Source organism: Benincasa hispida, chromosome 10 (assembly GCF_027475165.1).
Source record: "Benincasa hispida cultivar pf3 chromosome 10, pf3_genome.v1.1, whole genome shotgun sequence".
Taxonomy (NCBI): domain Eukaryota; kingdom Viridiplantae; phylum Streptophyta; class Magnoliopsida; order Cucurbitales; family Cucurbitaceae; genus Benincasa; species Benincasa hispida.
Window position 1 is genome coordinate 55,356,114 of NC_143487.1, and position 15,421 is coordinate 55,371,534.

Here is a 15,421-nt window from a genome sequence, read left to right on the forward strand (position 1 = left end):
GGAAAATCTTACTAGTTTTTGAAAGATAATTGAGGGTGCTATTTCAGGCTATTTCTCTTCCCTCTGTCAAGCATACTCCACCTCCAGCAATAGAAACGGAATTTATTTATTTTATGGCATTTATTAGTGGTGGGTAGTGATCGTGAATTTGTGGGTTGAAAGTAGCGATCACTTTCGGTGGGGACGCAAATAAAATCAAGATAATTGTGGGCTACTAAATTCGGACCACTAACGAAGATCTTTCTCTCTTAGGGAAATGGGGGTTCAAGAATTTACTGAAATCGTCCATGTTTTGCCACATGTCCATGAAATCTCCACCACTCCCCAAGAATTTCAGTGCTACAAGCCTCATGTACCGACCCATTTCATCACCCACAAAACCCACCGTCTCCATTTCTTCTTAACTGTTCATCATCCTCTTCCTTTTTCTCTGCAGATTCTTCAACAGAAGTGGCTTTTGATACTGACCCATCATGGCTTTGACCAGATTTCACAACCCTTTTAATCTTTCCTCCTCCGGTTTGTCAAGAACATGTTTCCCAGTTCCAGCTTTTCGGGAACACCTAGTTGAGATTTCGCCTTGTCAAAGGATTGGGGGTAATTTTGGGGGAAAATCAGCTTGTGGGCGGAGGAAGAAAGTGACCCAAGTGAAAGCCGCCGTCGCTGAGGCGCCACCGGCGGAAGGGGCAGCCGGAGAAATCAGCCGGAGTTTACCAACGAAGAATGTTCGGATACTTGTGGCCGGTGGTGGAATTGGGGGTTTGGTTTTTGCTTTGGCGGCGAAGAGGAAAGGTTTTGATGTGGTGGTGTTCGAGAAGGATATAAGTGCGATTAGAGGAGAGGGGCAGTACAGGGGGCCTATTCAGATACAGAGTAATGCTTTGGCGGCTTTGGAAGCCATTGATTTCGAGGTTGCTGAGGAAGTTATGAGAGTGGGTTGTATTACTGGTGATAGGATTAATGGGCTTGTTGATGGGGTTTCTGGAAATTGGTACGTTGCCTTTTTTTGTGAGATTTTGCTATTTCTTTTGGCTGGTTATTCTTGTATCTTTTGATTCCATTCAGAATCTCAAATTGGACTTACTTTTCGAAAGCAGGATTTAGCTAACAACATCATGTAAACAACTGAGAAAGATAATGATATGTTGCACTATGTAAAAGTTTTGCGTGCTTGAAGTTATTGCTTAGTATGTACTTAGAGTAGGTTGATGAAATGAAGGGCTAAAGTTGTTTGGGTCTTTTAAAGTTTTATGGCATCTTTGACTTCTAGTGAAAGGAGCCAACCTGACTATCGTTGGTAAGGAATATATACTCAGGATCCTTCAACTGCTTAAGGCACATATTCTTACGATAGCTTTTGGGTTTTGGGCATTTTCCTCCTCTCATAATGTTTTACACAATTCTTCTTTTGATGCTTGATGAGTAATACTGTTTTCTGATAGATCTTGATCGGAAGGTGGTTTTGTAATCCATGTTTTTGGTAGGGATTTCCTTTATTCTGGCCTCTAGGTTGGTCTCTCTTATTAACTTTTGTTAGGCCGTGCAACTATCCATGAGGTAACATTAATATCTGGGGCAGAAGTAAGAGTAAGACGGTACAGTTCATTCAGATAAACTTGGAATGTGAACCAACAAGCAATAGGGGATTGAATAGGACCATCTTCAAACAAGTGGAATTTATTAGACAATTTCTCTTTCTTACTGTACTAGGATTGTTGGTGTGTATTATTTGAGATGTCAATTGTCAGATATTTGTTGGTTACATGAAGGATATGTAACTCGTTATCAGGTACATCAAGTTTGACACGTTCACTCCTGCAGCAGAACGAGGACTTCCTGTCACTAGGGTAATCAGTCGAATGGCACTGCAACAAATTCTTGCTCGTGCTGTGGGTGATGATGTGATTATAAATGATAGTAATGTTGTTGACTTTGAGGATAATGGAGACAAGGTTATATCCCATTGTTACCTGTTTCTTTTGCTATAGTAGTTCATGAATCATGATAAAAGTTATGGTTCCATGATACATCTATTCCTTTGTCATTTCCACGATGTAATCTTGTCTTCCTGCATTATGTGCCTTTAGGTCAAGGTGACTCTTGAAAATGGACAGCAACATGAGGGCGATCTCCTGGTCGGAGCAGATGGTATATGGTCAAAGGTACAATATGTTACTTTTTCTTCATTTTCTGGTTGAATCTAACTTGTACTTATTTGTTTTATTAATGAATATTGATGCTATATGATTTATAATGTCAGGTTAGAAAGAACTTGTTTGGTCATTCGGAAGCAGTATATTCTGGCTACACTTGCTATACGGGTATCGCAGACTTCATTCCAGCTGACATTGAAACTGTTGGGTAAGATTATTAAACTTTCTATTGCAATACATGTCGACAAACTTTCTGGTATTCGATTTAAGACCTGTCTTTTGATTTATATTCTGAAGGTACCGTGTGTTTCTGGGACACAAACAATACTTTGTTTCTTCAGATGTCGGTGCAGGAAAGATGCAGTGGTATGCATTCCATAAGGAACCACCAGGCGGCACTGATCCCCCTAACGGTACGTCTTTGACCAACCTTTTATAATTGGTTAGAATCATGCTTCTATCTTAGAGAAGCAAATAAAATAAATAAATCAGAAGTTCTCCCGTGAATCTGTCCTTGAAAATAATATATGTACAGAGATATCTGTATTCTAAAATCTTCTCAGCTAAATCTTTAACTGGAGACAAATGTATTCCTCTAATGGATAGTGTGCTTAATTGTGACGCCCCAAAATTTCCAGGTAAATTTACAATAATTACTAAGAACTACTTGTGGTATATTTTAGAATTTTGAGGCCAAAATTGGGTTAATTTGTTGAGTTAATTCAATTTGAATTCTTAACTCAGTTACTTGGGGCATGTTGAATTATTGAGATTTAAAACTTAATTATTTTGTTAAAATAATCCAATTTGAATCGTGAGGATAAGGGATTTTGCAGATGAGTAATATTTAGCGTTTTGGGAAAAACTGGTTAAATAATAAGGATTTTGAATTTAAATTGAATTTGGAGTTAAAGAGGGAAAGGAAAGAAATGTATATATATATAAATATATAAGAATTTTGGAGGGTCTTTTTCATGTAACGACCTGAGTTTAGGAAGGGGACATGAATGAGACGAGATTACATCCGAAAGAGAGGGATCTTGAGGACATGGAAGTATAGTTAAGAAAGGTTTAAAAGAACGGAAAGTCATTATCTATACCAACAAGATGCACCTTTCTTTTTGGTGGCTCAATCATAAGAACTCCAAAGTTAAGCGTGCTTAGCTTGGAGTAGTCCTATGTTGGGTGACCTCCTGAGAATTTTTCTAGATGCATGTGATTGAGGACAAATCATGTTGAGAGGATTTACATCATAGCGAAACCTCTCCTAGTAGGACGTGGTTCGGGGACGAACCAAGCAGAAGCTGGTGGGCATGTAATGACTCGAGTTTAGGAGGGAGACCTGAATGAACCGAGATCACATCCGAATGAGAGGGTTCTTGAGATGTGGAAATATAGTTAAGAAAGGCTTAAAAGAATTGAAAGTCACTACCTATACCAACAAGACATACCTTTCTTTTCGGTGGCTCAATCATAAGAACTCCAAAGTTAGGCGTGCTTAGCTTGGAGCAGCCTTATGTTCGGTGTCCTCTTGGGAATTTTCCTAAGATACATGTGAGTGACGACAAAGCATGCTGAAAGGACCAGTGTCGGTTTGCAGAGACAACTATCAGTTCTAAAAGCATTCAAGATAAGTAAAGATGATGTAGCCAGGCCATAGAGGATGCAGGGGAATGTCAAGGCCATCAGGTGCCGAATCTAAATTCCAAATCTTGGACCAGGGGCATTACATTAAATAAGGAGTTCATGCCTTTTCTTTTTTTTAATAATAAATAAAATGGTATATGCTTTTCTGGAAAACACTCCAATCAAACGGAACAATTCAAAGAAACCAATCATGATGAGCCGTTAATCAAGGAGCAAAGAATAAGAGCAAACAGGAATAACACAAACATTGTAGTGGCTCGTAAATGATCTGTCAACTCAGGCCGTCCACTAATGAATCAGGAAGCTACAATCCATAGAACTCACTTGGCGTGTCTAATTCTTAAATGAATTACACAACTCTTCCACCCCTTTAATACCATCTTCTTTTTGCCTTCTAACAATAAACCACTTTGGTCCTTTCTAGCTAACTCATTTTCTCTGCATGATCTTGCACATGCAGTTCACGAGTTTTTACCACTCTGCTAACTATCTAATAATGGGAGTAACAGAAGAGGATAAGGATAACTCTTCCTCCATGCAATAGAATGTTAAGAGTTAAGAAGCAGGGGCACTTTAGTTTGACTAGCATGTCCATGTCTAACATGTATTGAATACTTAGACACTTGTTGGATACATATTGGACATTTTTTAATACAATTGATGCATTAGACACTAGTTATACATAGTCAAGTAGGACCAAGATTTGTTTGGTATGCATCAAACACTTATGAAGTATATTAAGTAGACACATATATGACAAAAATAAAAATTTTGAGAGCGAAATATATTTGCCTAATTTTTAAGTATATAAAGCATAAACTCATTGGCTTCTAATTTTCTTCTTGTTTAAAAATGATATACTAAGTATATTTTAATAAGCGTGTCTTCGTTGTGTTCATGTCCTAAAGTTTAAAAAAATGGGATGTCGCCGTGTCCTTGTCTCGTATTCATGTTCAAGGTCAAGAGTTTCCCAGGCTCATGCTTTCTTGAATAACATTTGATTGCCGTCCTAGCAGGCAGGAAGGAGAGATTGTTCAAAATTTTCGAAGGTTGGTGCGACAATGTGATAGATCTGATACATGCCACTGCTGAAGATTCTGTTCTTCGACGTGATATTTATGATCGCACGCCCATTTTCACTTGGGGTAAGGGTCGTGTAACTTTGCTTGGGGATTCTGTACATGCCATGCAGCCAAATATGGGTCAAGGGGGATGCATGGCTATTGAGGTACTCATTTTTCATCCATAGTTCTCTTGATTTATATCTTTTGATCCATTCTAACTTGTCATTGATAAGTTCTAGTAACCATAAATGATTTTTGTCCTCCATTTCTTGAACACGGCACATTGAAGATTTTTTCTCTGTCATCTGTTGAAGTAGGAACATCAAATGTGGTAAAACCAGGTTAACATGTAGTTATGCATATGCTTACTATTTCTTCCCGATGATTACAGGATGGTTATCAACTTGCACTTGAGCTAGATAAAGCATGGAACGAAAGTGTAGTCTCAGGTTCTCCTATTGACATTGTCTCATCGTTGAAGAGGTACTAAACTAAGCTTTATTTCCTTATTGGCTGTGATAAATTTTAACGATAAAACTGATAATCCATCCAAATATATCATACATACACATATGGCAATCCATTAGCAGAAGTTATGCCAACAGTTTTTGCCACACACAGAAAAGCGTCGGTAGAGATTATGCAGACGTTTTTTTGTAAGATCTTGCCGAGGCAAGAAGGCAAAAACCTTGTAGTGTTAAACAAATAACATTGTTTTGACCACAGAAATCCATGCTATGTTTTCTCTTTTAATTTAATTTTGTCAACTGTTTTCTAAATGATGATCCTAGTTATGAGAGTAGTAGAAGAATACGGGTTGCTGTAATTCATGGAATGGCAAGAATGGCTGCATTGATGGCTTCCACTTATAAAGCTTATTTGGGAGTTGGACTTGGCCCACTTTCAGTAAGAAATCATCTGTAGATACATTAATATTTGTATGTGGCAAAGGTTACACATTATATCTGATGAGTTTCAATTGTTCTAGTTTTTGACACAGTTCAGAATACCACATCCAGGGACATTTGGTGGAAGGTTTTTTATTGATCTGGCAATGCCCTTGATGCTTAATTGGGTCCTAGGCGGTAATAGGTAAAAATTCTATCTATTTTGTCTTTCTTTTAAGGATAACCTATTTAGTGAAAAGTTATATCGCCTTCCATCATGCAATGTTGGCTACTTGTAAGTTTTAAGTGGCTTTATACTTAAAATAACATACAAAGACCCTTTCTTCTTGCAGACTATCGTACAAAAATTTCATGAACATACACTTGAGAAACTTGTACTAATATGAGTTTGGGAAAAATTAACATAAAAAATTATTTTTCTTCTGCAGTTCAAAATTAGAAGGGAGGCCACCAGCTTGCAGACTCTCAGACAAAGTACGTTATCTAGAATTAATTTTATGTTCAGTCTGCTCAAACCAAGTGTGGATCTTTTTTCCATATTTTATTTTTCATTGAAAATTTATTTTCTTAAAATAATGTTCTAATGAACTACCTCTGAAGGCAAATGATCAATTACGCAAGTGGTTTGAAGACGATGATGCCCTGGAGCGAGCTATTAACGGAGAGTAAGCTCACAGTGCTAATCATTTGTTACTGTTAAGAGTACTCCAATTCTACCCAACTATGCATCTGATTTTGCATTACCAACCTGTTTACTTTTTAGTTGGTTTCTATTACCACAAGGAGACGAAGTTAGCATTTCACAGCCTATTTGCCTACGCAGAGAAGGGAGCCAGACCTACTTGATTGGGTATGCTTTCGTGCTTGTTTCTTTTTGGTAGAACCAAAAAATCGGTTTACATTTGCAAAGGGCATTCGTTCATTAATAAATATGATTGCAGAAGTGTGGAGCAAGAAGTGGATTCAGGGTTATCAGTCATTATACCGTTGCCTCAGGTGAATTGATTACACTTCAGATGCTCGAGTAGAATTCCATCTCACTGCTGGTGTTTGAAAGTTGACACAGTCTCACTAATTTGATTATGTTATCCCCCCGAATCGCAGGTTTCAGAAAAGCATGCCCGTATTCATTACAAAGATGGTGCCTTCTTCTTGACTGATCTGAGGAGTGAACATGGTACCTGGCTCTCTGAGTAAGTACTGAAGTTTATAAGTTTGTGCTCCAATATATACCATTAAGGCCATACAAAGCTCACAATATATCTTTGCAAATATCACAATATATCTTTGCAAATATGATTGCAGTCACGAAGGACGACGGTACCGTGTACCACCAAATTTTCCAGTAAGGTTCCATCAATACGACGTTATTGAGTTTGGTTCTGATAAGAAGGTAATTGATGACAGGAAACTTGGGTGATTTATGTTTTAATCCTCAATCTACTCTGATGAATATTGGAAGTCATGATTCTATTATTATTATTTTTTTATATATGTAGGCAACATTTCGTGTGAAGGTGATAAGATCTTCAGTTGAAAATGATAGAGAAAAAGTAGAGATGAACTCATGAAGCAGTGTGGAAAATCTCCATATTGAATTCTTCTTAATTCTAGAGATATGTACAGATCATTGAAGGCGATGTGGAGCACTCTAAATCTGCTGATTTTGAATGCAACAGATACAGATTGATTTGTATTCTCGCTCAATTTTTTATTGTAAAGATGCATAGAACTCCACATTCCTGTAGTGTTTTTTAAAAGACCAAAATGGTAGTATACAACAAAAGTTTCAGATTAAAATATAGATGTACTATTACTATCCGTTTCTTTGGGTCTTATACTTTGAGAAGAAAAATGTGTGCCTCAATTGGGTTTTGAATTTTGAGTTGGATGATTCTAAAAAATTAATGATGGTCTAATTGATAACTTTATTTAGCGATTCAATTTATATCATATGATTTGATCTTTTAAAAAAGAATGTAGTTAAGAAAAGTAGTGTGGTTTTGAAACTAATTCCAAAATGAGGTAATAAGAGAAGTTGTGTCCTTTGATTAAAATTGCTGAACGTACATCATGAGTGTCGTTTTGTATATATATATATATATTTATTTATTTAAACTATTTTCATAAAAACGGTTTTCTTTTGAGTGGTTTCAATTTCTTCAATTTTTTAAAAATTAATTGTTTTTAAAATTAAACATTAAATGAGATATGAGAGATTTTCTAGTAAGACAAATTTTTAGTGTGAAGAGAATGAAATTTGTTAGAATTTTCTCTTAGGTGGTACTTTATTCATTGGGTTTCCTACGTATATGGTCCTAATAAAATGGTTGGAAAAAATTCATAAAAGTATTAGCTTAAGGATAAAATTGTCTAAAAATTTATGTAAAATCTAAACATGAAAATATTCGAAATCAAAATTGTGGATTTTTATTGAAAAAAAGAAAGGTTTAATTTTTTTTAAATATTTAAATATTCCTTATTTATTATTTGATGTGGCTTGGAGAACACAAAATTTGTGTCTTCACTGCAATCGATCAGTTGTATAAAAATTTTGGAAAATGGACCAATCGGTTGTTATATATATATATATATATTTTAAAAAACAAGTATAAAAGTAAGCCCACTACCATCAACTTAAGCCCAAATCTATGATTTTAGTGTTGATTTATTATTATTATTATTTTTATGTGGTTTAATTTCTAAATCCATCACATGATTGATTTACTTTTTACGTAGAAAAACTGATGGATTTAAATATTAAAAAGCTACAAATTATGTTAACCAAACAATAACAATTTATCACTTCATTTTCATTCACCTTGGCTTTGCTTGTAAAAATTTAAAAGCACAAAACCGACAAAACCGTATCGAATCGAACTGATGGACAAATTTCACACACCCTTTTTTTGGCCAGTTTTTGGTGCCGATTTTCTCCGAAAACCGACCGACCGACCGACCATTGGATTTTATAGAAAATTTATATTGATATGTTAGTATAATTTTCTTTCTTTATTTTTTTTAATAATACCTTTGTTTTTTATACTACCTCTGTTGATTGTTTGCCACAAAACTAGTATTTAAGAGTTCCAAACAATAAATAAATAATAAATTAATATGTTGTACGAAATTATGAATAGGAGTAGTTAGTACTATTGTAGTACTATAAATTTTTCCTATGTACATGCTTTTCTAAATTGAACTCGTGTAGACAAAACAAATATTTCTTCTCTCCACGTCGCAATGCCTCCTTCCTCTTTTTCCTATCGTTTCGAGGTCATGACCAATGAGCCCTCTAAGCACAAATGACCACCACTTTTCTTTCTCTTTTCTCTCCTTGTTGCACCACTTCCAATGAGCTCCTCATCTGTACTCCATTGTCGTGCTTGCCGTTGTCACTGACCTAATCGTTTTTTATCATTGGAGAGGTTTCTCTCTCCAATATATGATAATAGTATAAATTGGCTAGTAAATAAAAAAAATTCACTATGATATCAAAATCAAAGATGAAGTTTGTAGGATGAAGAAAACTGAACTTCAGGTTGTCTCGCATGGAGCTATAATAATGTATTTATAGGGAATTGACTTAGGGTTCATCTCAATCTTTTAGGATTAGGATGTGATTTTTTCTTAATCCTAAACAAGTTATGATTAATCTAATTAGTCCAATGATTAGTTTCCCCTTGACTTATTCGAGCCTAGTTCCACTTTCATGTTGGACTTATTTTCCCTCATTACTCTTTGTCTTTGACTTGTTTTATCAGGTCTAAATTTACCCCTAGCATCAACAATTACACTATCATATTAATTTCATAAAGTATAAATAAATATTAACATGAAATTCTTTTATCATTGTTGAAGATTTGTGTACCTAAAGATTTTAACCTCAATAATGAATTATTAGCAGAGGCCCACAATTTTCCATTCTTGAGACATCCTAGACGCGCTAAGATGTATCAACATTTGTTACTATTAATATCAAAACATAAAAAGAGATGTGGCTAACTTTGTTGATAAGTGTTTAGTTTATTAATAAGTTGAGTCCTGAAACAGAAACCAACATGGTTGTTACAACTATTGAACTTACTAAAATGGAAGTGGAAGCATGTGTCTACTGACTTCATTGTGGTTTGACTAAACATTGGAATGTCATGACGTGATATGGTTTATCGTGAAAAGACTTACCAAGTTAACATACTTTTTCTTAGGAAAGTCTACGTCTTCAATAGAAAAGTAGGCATGATTGCAAATGAAAGATATTCGTGAGACAACATGGGATGTTAGTTTGCGTTGTGTTATATAAAGATCTCCATTTTACACCCAATTTTTTGTCCGAAATTCCATAAGTGGTAGTCACTTGGTTACAAATTCAATGCAACCTTTCAATCATAGACCGATGATTAAACTTAGTGTTTAGAATTATTTTCTAAATCTCAAGGTCTAAAATGTCATTTCAGATTCTTAGAACTAAATAGATACTAACTCTAACAGTGTTATATGCCTTAATTTATATTTGGCTAACGATAAAAACAAAATGGAGTGGAAAAAAAAAACCAAAAGTGATGTATTATCCTTCTCTATATAAACTTTGTCCAAATAGTACAAACTCGTATTTCCATATACCTTTACTTTTTTGCCCTTTTCTTTCTCTTTTACCTAAAACGAGGGAGGAAAGAAAATTCAATCCCTTAAAGTTCGAAAATTTATCAATAGTAAAAGGGGAAAAAAAAAGGAAGTCACGTATCATGACCGGGAAACCGACTCAGCCAGTTTCCCAATTCGCTCCACTAGTTCTGCCGATAGCTTCTTAGCCAGTTTCCTCCCCTTCTCCGGCCGAAAATCGAACCCAAACGCCTCAGAAACCTCCTCGGAGCTCCAACCGGACCGCCGCAACGAACCGGAAAAACGGTCCACTTTCAAAAGAAGAGCATCCAAAACCGCCTGATTGTCCAACATAACCATCTCGCTGTCAAAGAATCCCGCCGCTGAGACCTCCACCATCTCCGCCACCTCCGATTCACTCCACCCACCGGTCCTTAAAACCGATCCCAATTCCCCAATATACTTCCCAACCCACTTCGGGATTTCAGATCTCGGCATCTCGATGAATCGATCTGGGGAAGAATTCGACGACGACGACGAGTTCCTCCGCCGCCGGTCCATGGCGGCATCGCTCCAAAACTCGACCCACCTCGGCGTTCTTACAACCCCTGAATCCACACTCCGCCGTGAGAAATTCGCCGATGGTCCTATAGACTTCTCTGCGAGAGACCTCTGTTTCGAGAATAGAGGATCGGAATCGGAATCCGAAACAGAGCACCGAAATAGAGACTCCCGTTCGAAGAAATCAGACAAATCCAACCCACAGCAAAGAACCCGATTCTCATCAACAAAGAAAATTGGGTTCCCGGCCAAGGGCGGGTTGCAAGGAATGTAGCAATGGTTGAAAATGGGGATCAAGACAGGGGCTCGTTTAAGTAAATTTCTCGCGATCCTTAATGCCTTTTCTGGTTCGGCCGGTTTTTGGCCCCAAGAGCAGGACCAGAGTGTATTTTTCGCGATTTGGAAGGAAATTGCAGCAATAGGGAGGTCGAGGGATGACCGGAGATGGAGGCGTGCGCCGGCGGAGCGCCAGTCTGGGAAGGCTGGGCCGACAGGGAGGCCGGCGGAGAGGACCGCCCGGAGATCAGGTGGAAAGGAGAAGCAGAACTCGGCCTCGGCTCGGGCAAATTCAGCGTCAGAGAGACCGGGCTGGACGTCAACGCCGGAGTTTCGAAGATGGGTGAGGACTTTATCGGCAAGGGAAGAGAAGGAGAGGAGGCCGTTGCGGAGGGGGGCGGATGAAGTGGCGGCAGCGCGGGCGGAGAGACGGCGGAGGCCGGCGATGTGGGCGGGGTTGAGGGTGGACATTCTCCGGTCGACGTCGACCATTGTAGAAGAAGGAGAAGGATTGTGAATGTTATTTAATTGGTGTGGTGTGGCTTTGAGAAGCGGTTTCGGGTGAGAGCAAGGAGGAAGAGAGGAAGAAGACGAGAAGTGCTTTTTTGGAAAGTGGAAGAGAAGACAGTGAGTTTGATGTGCAAAAAAAATGATCTTCTGCCTATTAATATACCATGCTTTGGAACTAGGGCTCTCTTCTGATTTTATTTTTTATTTTATTTTATTATTTATTTATTTAAAAAAAATCAATATATTTTGAATCTTGTTTTCATTTGTTCTTTAAATTTTAAAATATTACACCACGTCTACCCTAATTATAATGAGTATCATTTTAGAGTCAATAATTAAGTGGATAACAATATTTTTAGAAAATTACAAATATCGTAAAATCTATCGCTGATGATCTCTTATTAGTAATATAATTTATCACTAGTAGACTCCGAGAGATTTAAATTTTGTTATGTTTGTAAATTCTTTTGCATTTATTTATGTCTGCTAATACTTTGTGCCTTAGTTATATTTGAAATTACCCTTATCATAATTCACACTTAGTTGAAATAAAAATATTTTAAAACCTTGTTGTCTATAATGTTTACTATTTTGTAACCATCATCTCTCATCAACCATTTGTAACCCTAAACTGAAATAGCATACACCCCAACATAGACGATTATAATTCATAACAGACTATTATAACTTATTATAATAAACTACATATTACAATAACTAACTCAATACTTCAAACAACCCTGAGTTCTTAAGTTTTAAGTTTGATTTCAATTAAGTCCATATATTTCAAAATGTTACAATTTTACCTTTGAGATTTGAGTTTTGTTTCAGTTTGGTCACTTTTAATCTCAAATTTTCCTTAAATACTGAATTTTAAAATCTATGGAAAAATTGAAAAAAAAATCAAATTTCAAAGATAAAATAGTCACTGTTCACACTAGATTTCAAGAGAAATTTATTTCATGGAACTTGAACTTTGTATTTGAACGATCGACCTTTGGGCTTGTTGATCGTGATTTGGGCTTGTTGATCGTGATTGACCTTTGGGCTTGTAGGCTTGTTGATGATTAGCCTTTGGACTTGTTGATCTGGGTGATCGGCCTTTGGGCTTGTTGATTTTCTTGGGTGATCGGCCTTTGGGCTTGATGATCTTCTTGGATGATCGACCTTTGGGATTGATGATCTTTGATCAGTCTTTGGGCTTGATGATTTTCTTGGATGAGTGGCCTTTGGGCTTGATGAACTTCTTGGATGATTGGCCTTGGGCTTGTTGATCACCCAAGGCCTTGGGCTTGTTGATCTTCTTGGGTGATCGACCTTTGGGCTTGATGATCTTCTTGGATGATCGGCCTTTGGGCTTGATGATTGGAGGATCAACCTTTGAGCTTGTTGATCTTCTTGGATGATCGGCCTTTGGGCTTGATGATCTTCTTGGAGGATCGGCCTTTGGGCTTGATGATCTTTTTGGAGGATCGGTCTTTGGACTTGTTCATTTTCTTAAATGATCGGCCTTTGGGTTTGTTGATCTTCTTGGATGATCGCCTTCGGGCTTGTTGATCTTCTTGGAGGATTAGTGTTCGCACGAGGCTTTCGGAGAAACTTGTTTTGTGGAGTTGAACTTGAGTTGGTGTTGATGTTGAGGTTGATTTGATGCGATGTGGTTCGATCTCTAATACTTGATCCTCTGATTCTCTCTCAGTTGGGTGAATATGCTTGACTTTGAATATGCTTGACTTGAAGAAAAAAGTACCGAGCGTTCTTGAAGTAGAAGTCTTGGAAGAGTTTTTGGGTCTTCAAGGATCTTCTATTCTGCTTGTTGATGAATCAAAGGATTGTAAAGAATTCTCTATAAGCTCTTTAGAGTATAGAATTGCTGATTCTCACAAATGAGGAGGACTCCTCTATTTATAGAGTTCTCTGCTTGACTTCATGGGCTTGGGTTTGGTCGGTCCATGGGTCTGACTAATTGGATTTGGGTCTTATTTGACATTTTGGTCAAATTAAGCCTGTTTATAGGCTAAATTGGACTTTTAGCCCAAAAAATAATATCAAATTGGACCGAAGTAATTTTATTCAATCCAATGGTTATGAAGGAAACATGTGGCATCATCGGACTTCGTCAATTTATGTCTTTAACTTCAATTTGGACAACTTCTAATTAGTCTTGAATTCAGTTATTTGGAATTTCATCATTAATTTAGTAAATGACGTGACAATTTGTGATCGGTCCAAAATTTCTCATTCAATAGTCATATTTTGAAATCGAAGTGACTAAATTGAAACTAAACTGAAAACTTAAGACTAAAATTGTAACATTTAAAAATATAGAGACAAAAATGAAAGAAGACCTAAAATCTAGAATGTATATTTCCTCAATCTCACGTCTTTATTTATTTATAAACTTAGCCTAGGTTGTATTGATTATGTGCCTACCATGGTTGGTTAATTTATTTAGGAAAATGTATAATGGTTTTTTTTTTCTCGTATAACGGAATTTCAAAATAATAATAATAATGATGATGATAGGAAAGGAAAACTTATAATGGGTGCTTTGCCATATTTTTGTAAATTTGCTTGCATGTGTGACAAATTTGTCCTTTTATATCACGATATATTTTTTTTAAAAAAACAAAGTTTAATACTATTTTGGTATAAAATCATTTGGGTATTTATATTTTTAAAATCCATAAAAATGTAATATTTAGATGCATCCTATGTTACATCCTTTTTTTACATTCAATCAAATTGTTCAATCATAATTAACTACGTAACAAATTTTTTTTATATGTTTCGTGTGCATCTCACCAAATTGTCAAATCATAATTTGCCATTTGACAAATTCTTCTTATATCTTTCTTTAAATATTTTAATTTTTTTATATGTAGGATGAGGGTGGGGTGTACCTAAGATTTTTTTTTTTTTTTTTAAATACTTTCAACTTTGTTTCATTTTGCTCTATATATTTTAAAATGTTTAATTTTGTACTTCAAGAAAGTGATCATTTTGTCCAATTCGTTTTCATTTAAGAAAAGTACCTTACCGTTATTGAGTTTTTCAGAATAGGTGCAATTATACCCTTATATTTTAAATTAACCATTTAAGTCATTGAGTTTTAAAATATGGGTTTGAGAGATCCCTCACTTTGCCATAAAGAACTTAGCTCAATTAACATTAGTATGTTCTAAGGATGAAGAGGTCCGTGATTCAAATCCCCAACCCCATTTATATTCAAAATGAAAAAAAAATGAAGTAAATTTAATATTAAATACTCGACAGTTCAACTGTCAAGTTAGAGTACAAGAAATGAGATTTTTTAAAAAAGTAAAAAATGGCATGTCATAATTAAAAATAATAAAAATGGTAGTAAATAAGAAATAAAAGTGAGGGGCCTTTCAGACCTATTTTTCAAGATTCAGTGACTAAAACGGTTAACTTGAAAACGAAGGGAGAAACTCTTTATTTTAGTCTTTACTTTTAAAAAGTGAATTTTAGTCCGTTAAAAATGTAAAAGGAAAAACATATTTTTAGTCCCTAAGATCTTGAAAGTAGATCAAATTGAATATTTTGAAAGGACAAAGATCGAATTGAACAAAAATTAAAAGTACAAGAATCAAAATAATATTTAAACCTATGGATGATAAAATCAGAGTGGGATTGAGTCCTCAACCCATACGTGTCAGAGAATCTTTGGTTGGCCAAG

General features: G+C 36.0%; 2 protein-coding genes across 2 annotated transcripts; one reads left to right on the forward strand and one right to left on the reverse strand.

The window, feature by feature from the left end:
- Positions 1 to 7,593, forward strand: ABA1 (zeaxanthin epoxidase (ZEP) (ABA1)). Its single transcript, XM_039045392.2, has 16 exons — positions 1 to 991; positions 1,790 to 1,952; positions 2,088 to 2,162; positions 2,261 to 2,361; positions 2,451 to 2,566; positions 4,817 to 5,028; positions 5,256 to 5,347; positions 5,656 to 5,770; positions 5,853 to 5,956; positions 6,201 to 6,246; positions 6,373 to 6,437; positions 6,536 to 6,622; positions 6,714 to 6,768; positions 6,877 to 6,965; positions 7,078 to 7,165; positions 7,272 to 7,593. The coding sequence occupies exons 1-16, from the start codon at positions 474 to 476 to the stop codon at positions 7,341 to 7,343; spliced, it is 1,998 nt and encodes a 665-aa protein (XP_038901320.1). The 5' UTR covers positions 1 to 473; the 3' UTR covers positions 7,344 to 7,593.
- Positions 7,594 to 10,312: 2,719 nt separating this feature from the next.
- LOC120088705 (uncharacterized) lies at positions 10,313 to 11,859 on the reverse strand. The gene has a single exon (XM_039046128.2). It carries the CDS (start codon positions 11,701 to 11,703, stop codon positions 10,516 to 10,518), a length of 1,188 nt encoding a protein of 395 aa, XP_038902056.2. The 5' UTR covers positions 11,704 to 11,859; the 3' UTR covers positions 10,313 to 10,515.
- Positions 11,860 to 15,421: the final 3,562 nt, after the last annotated feature.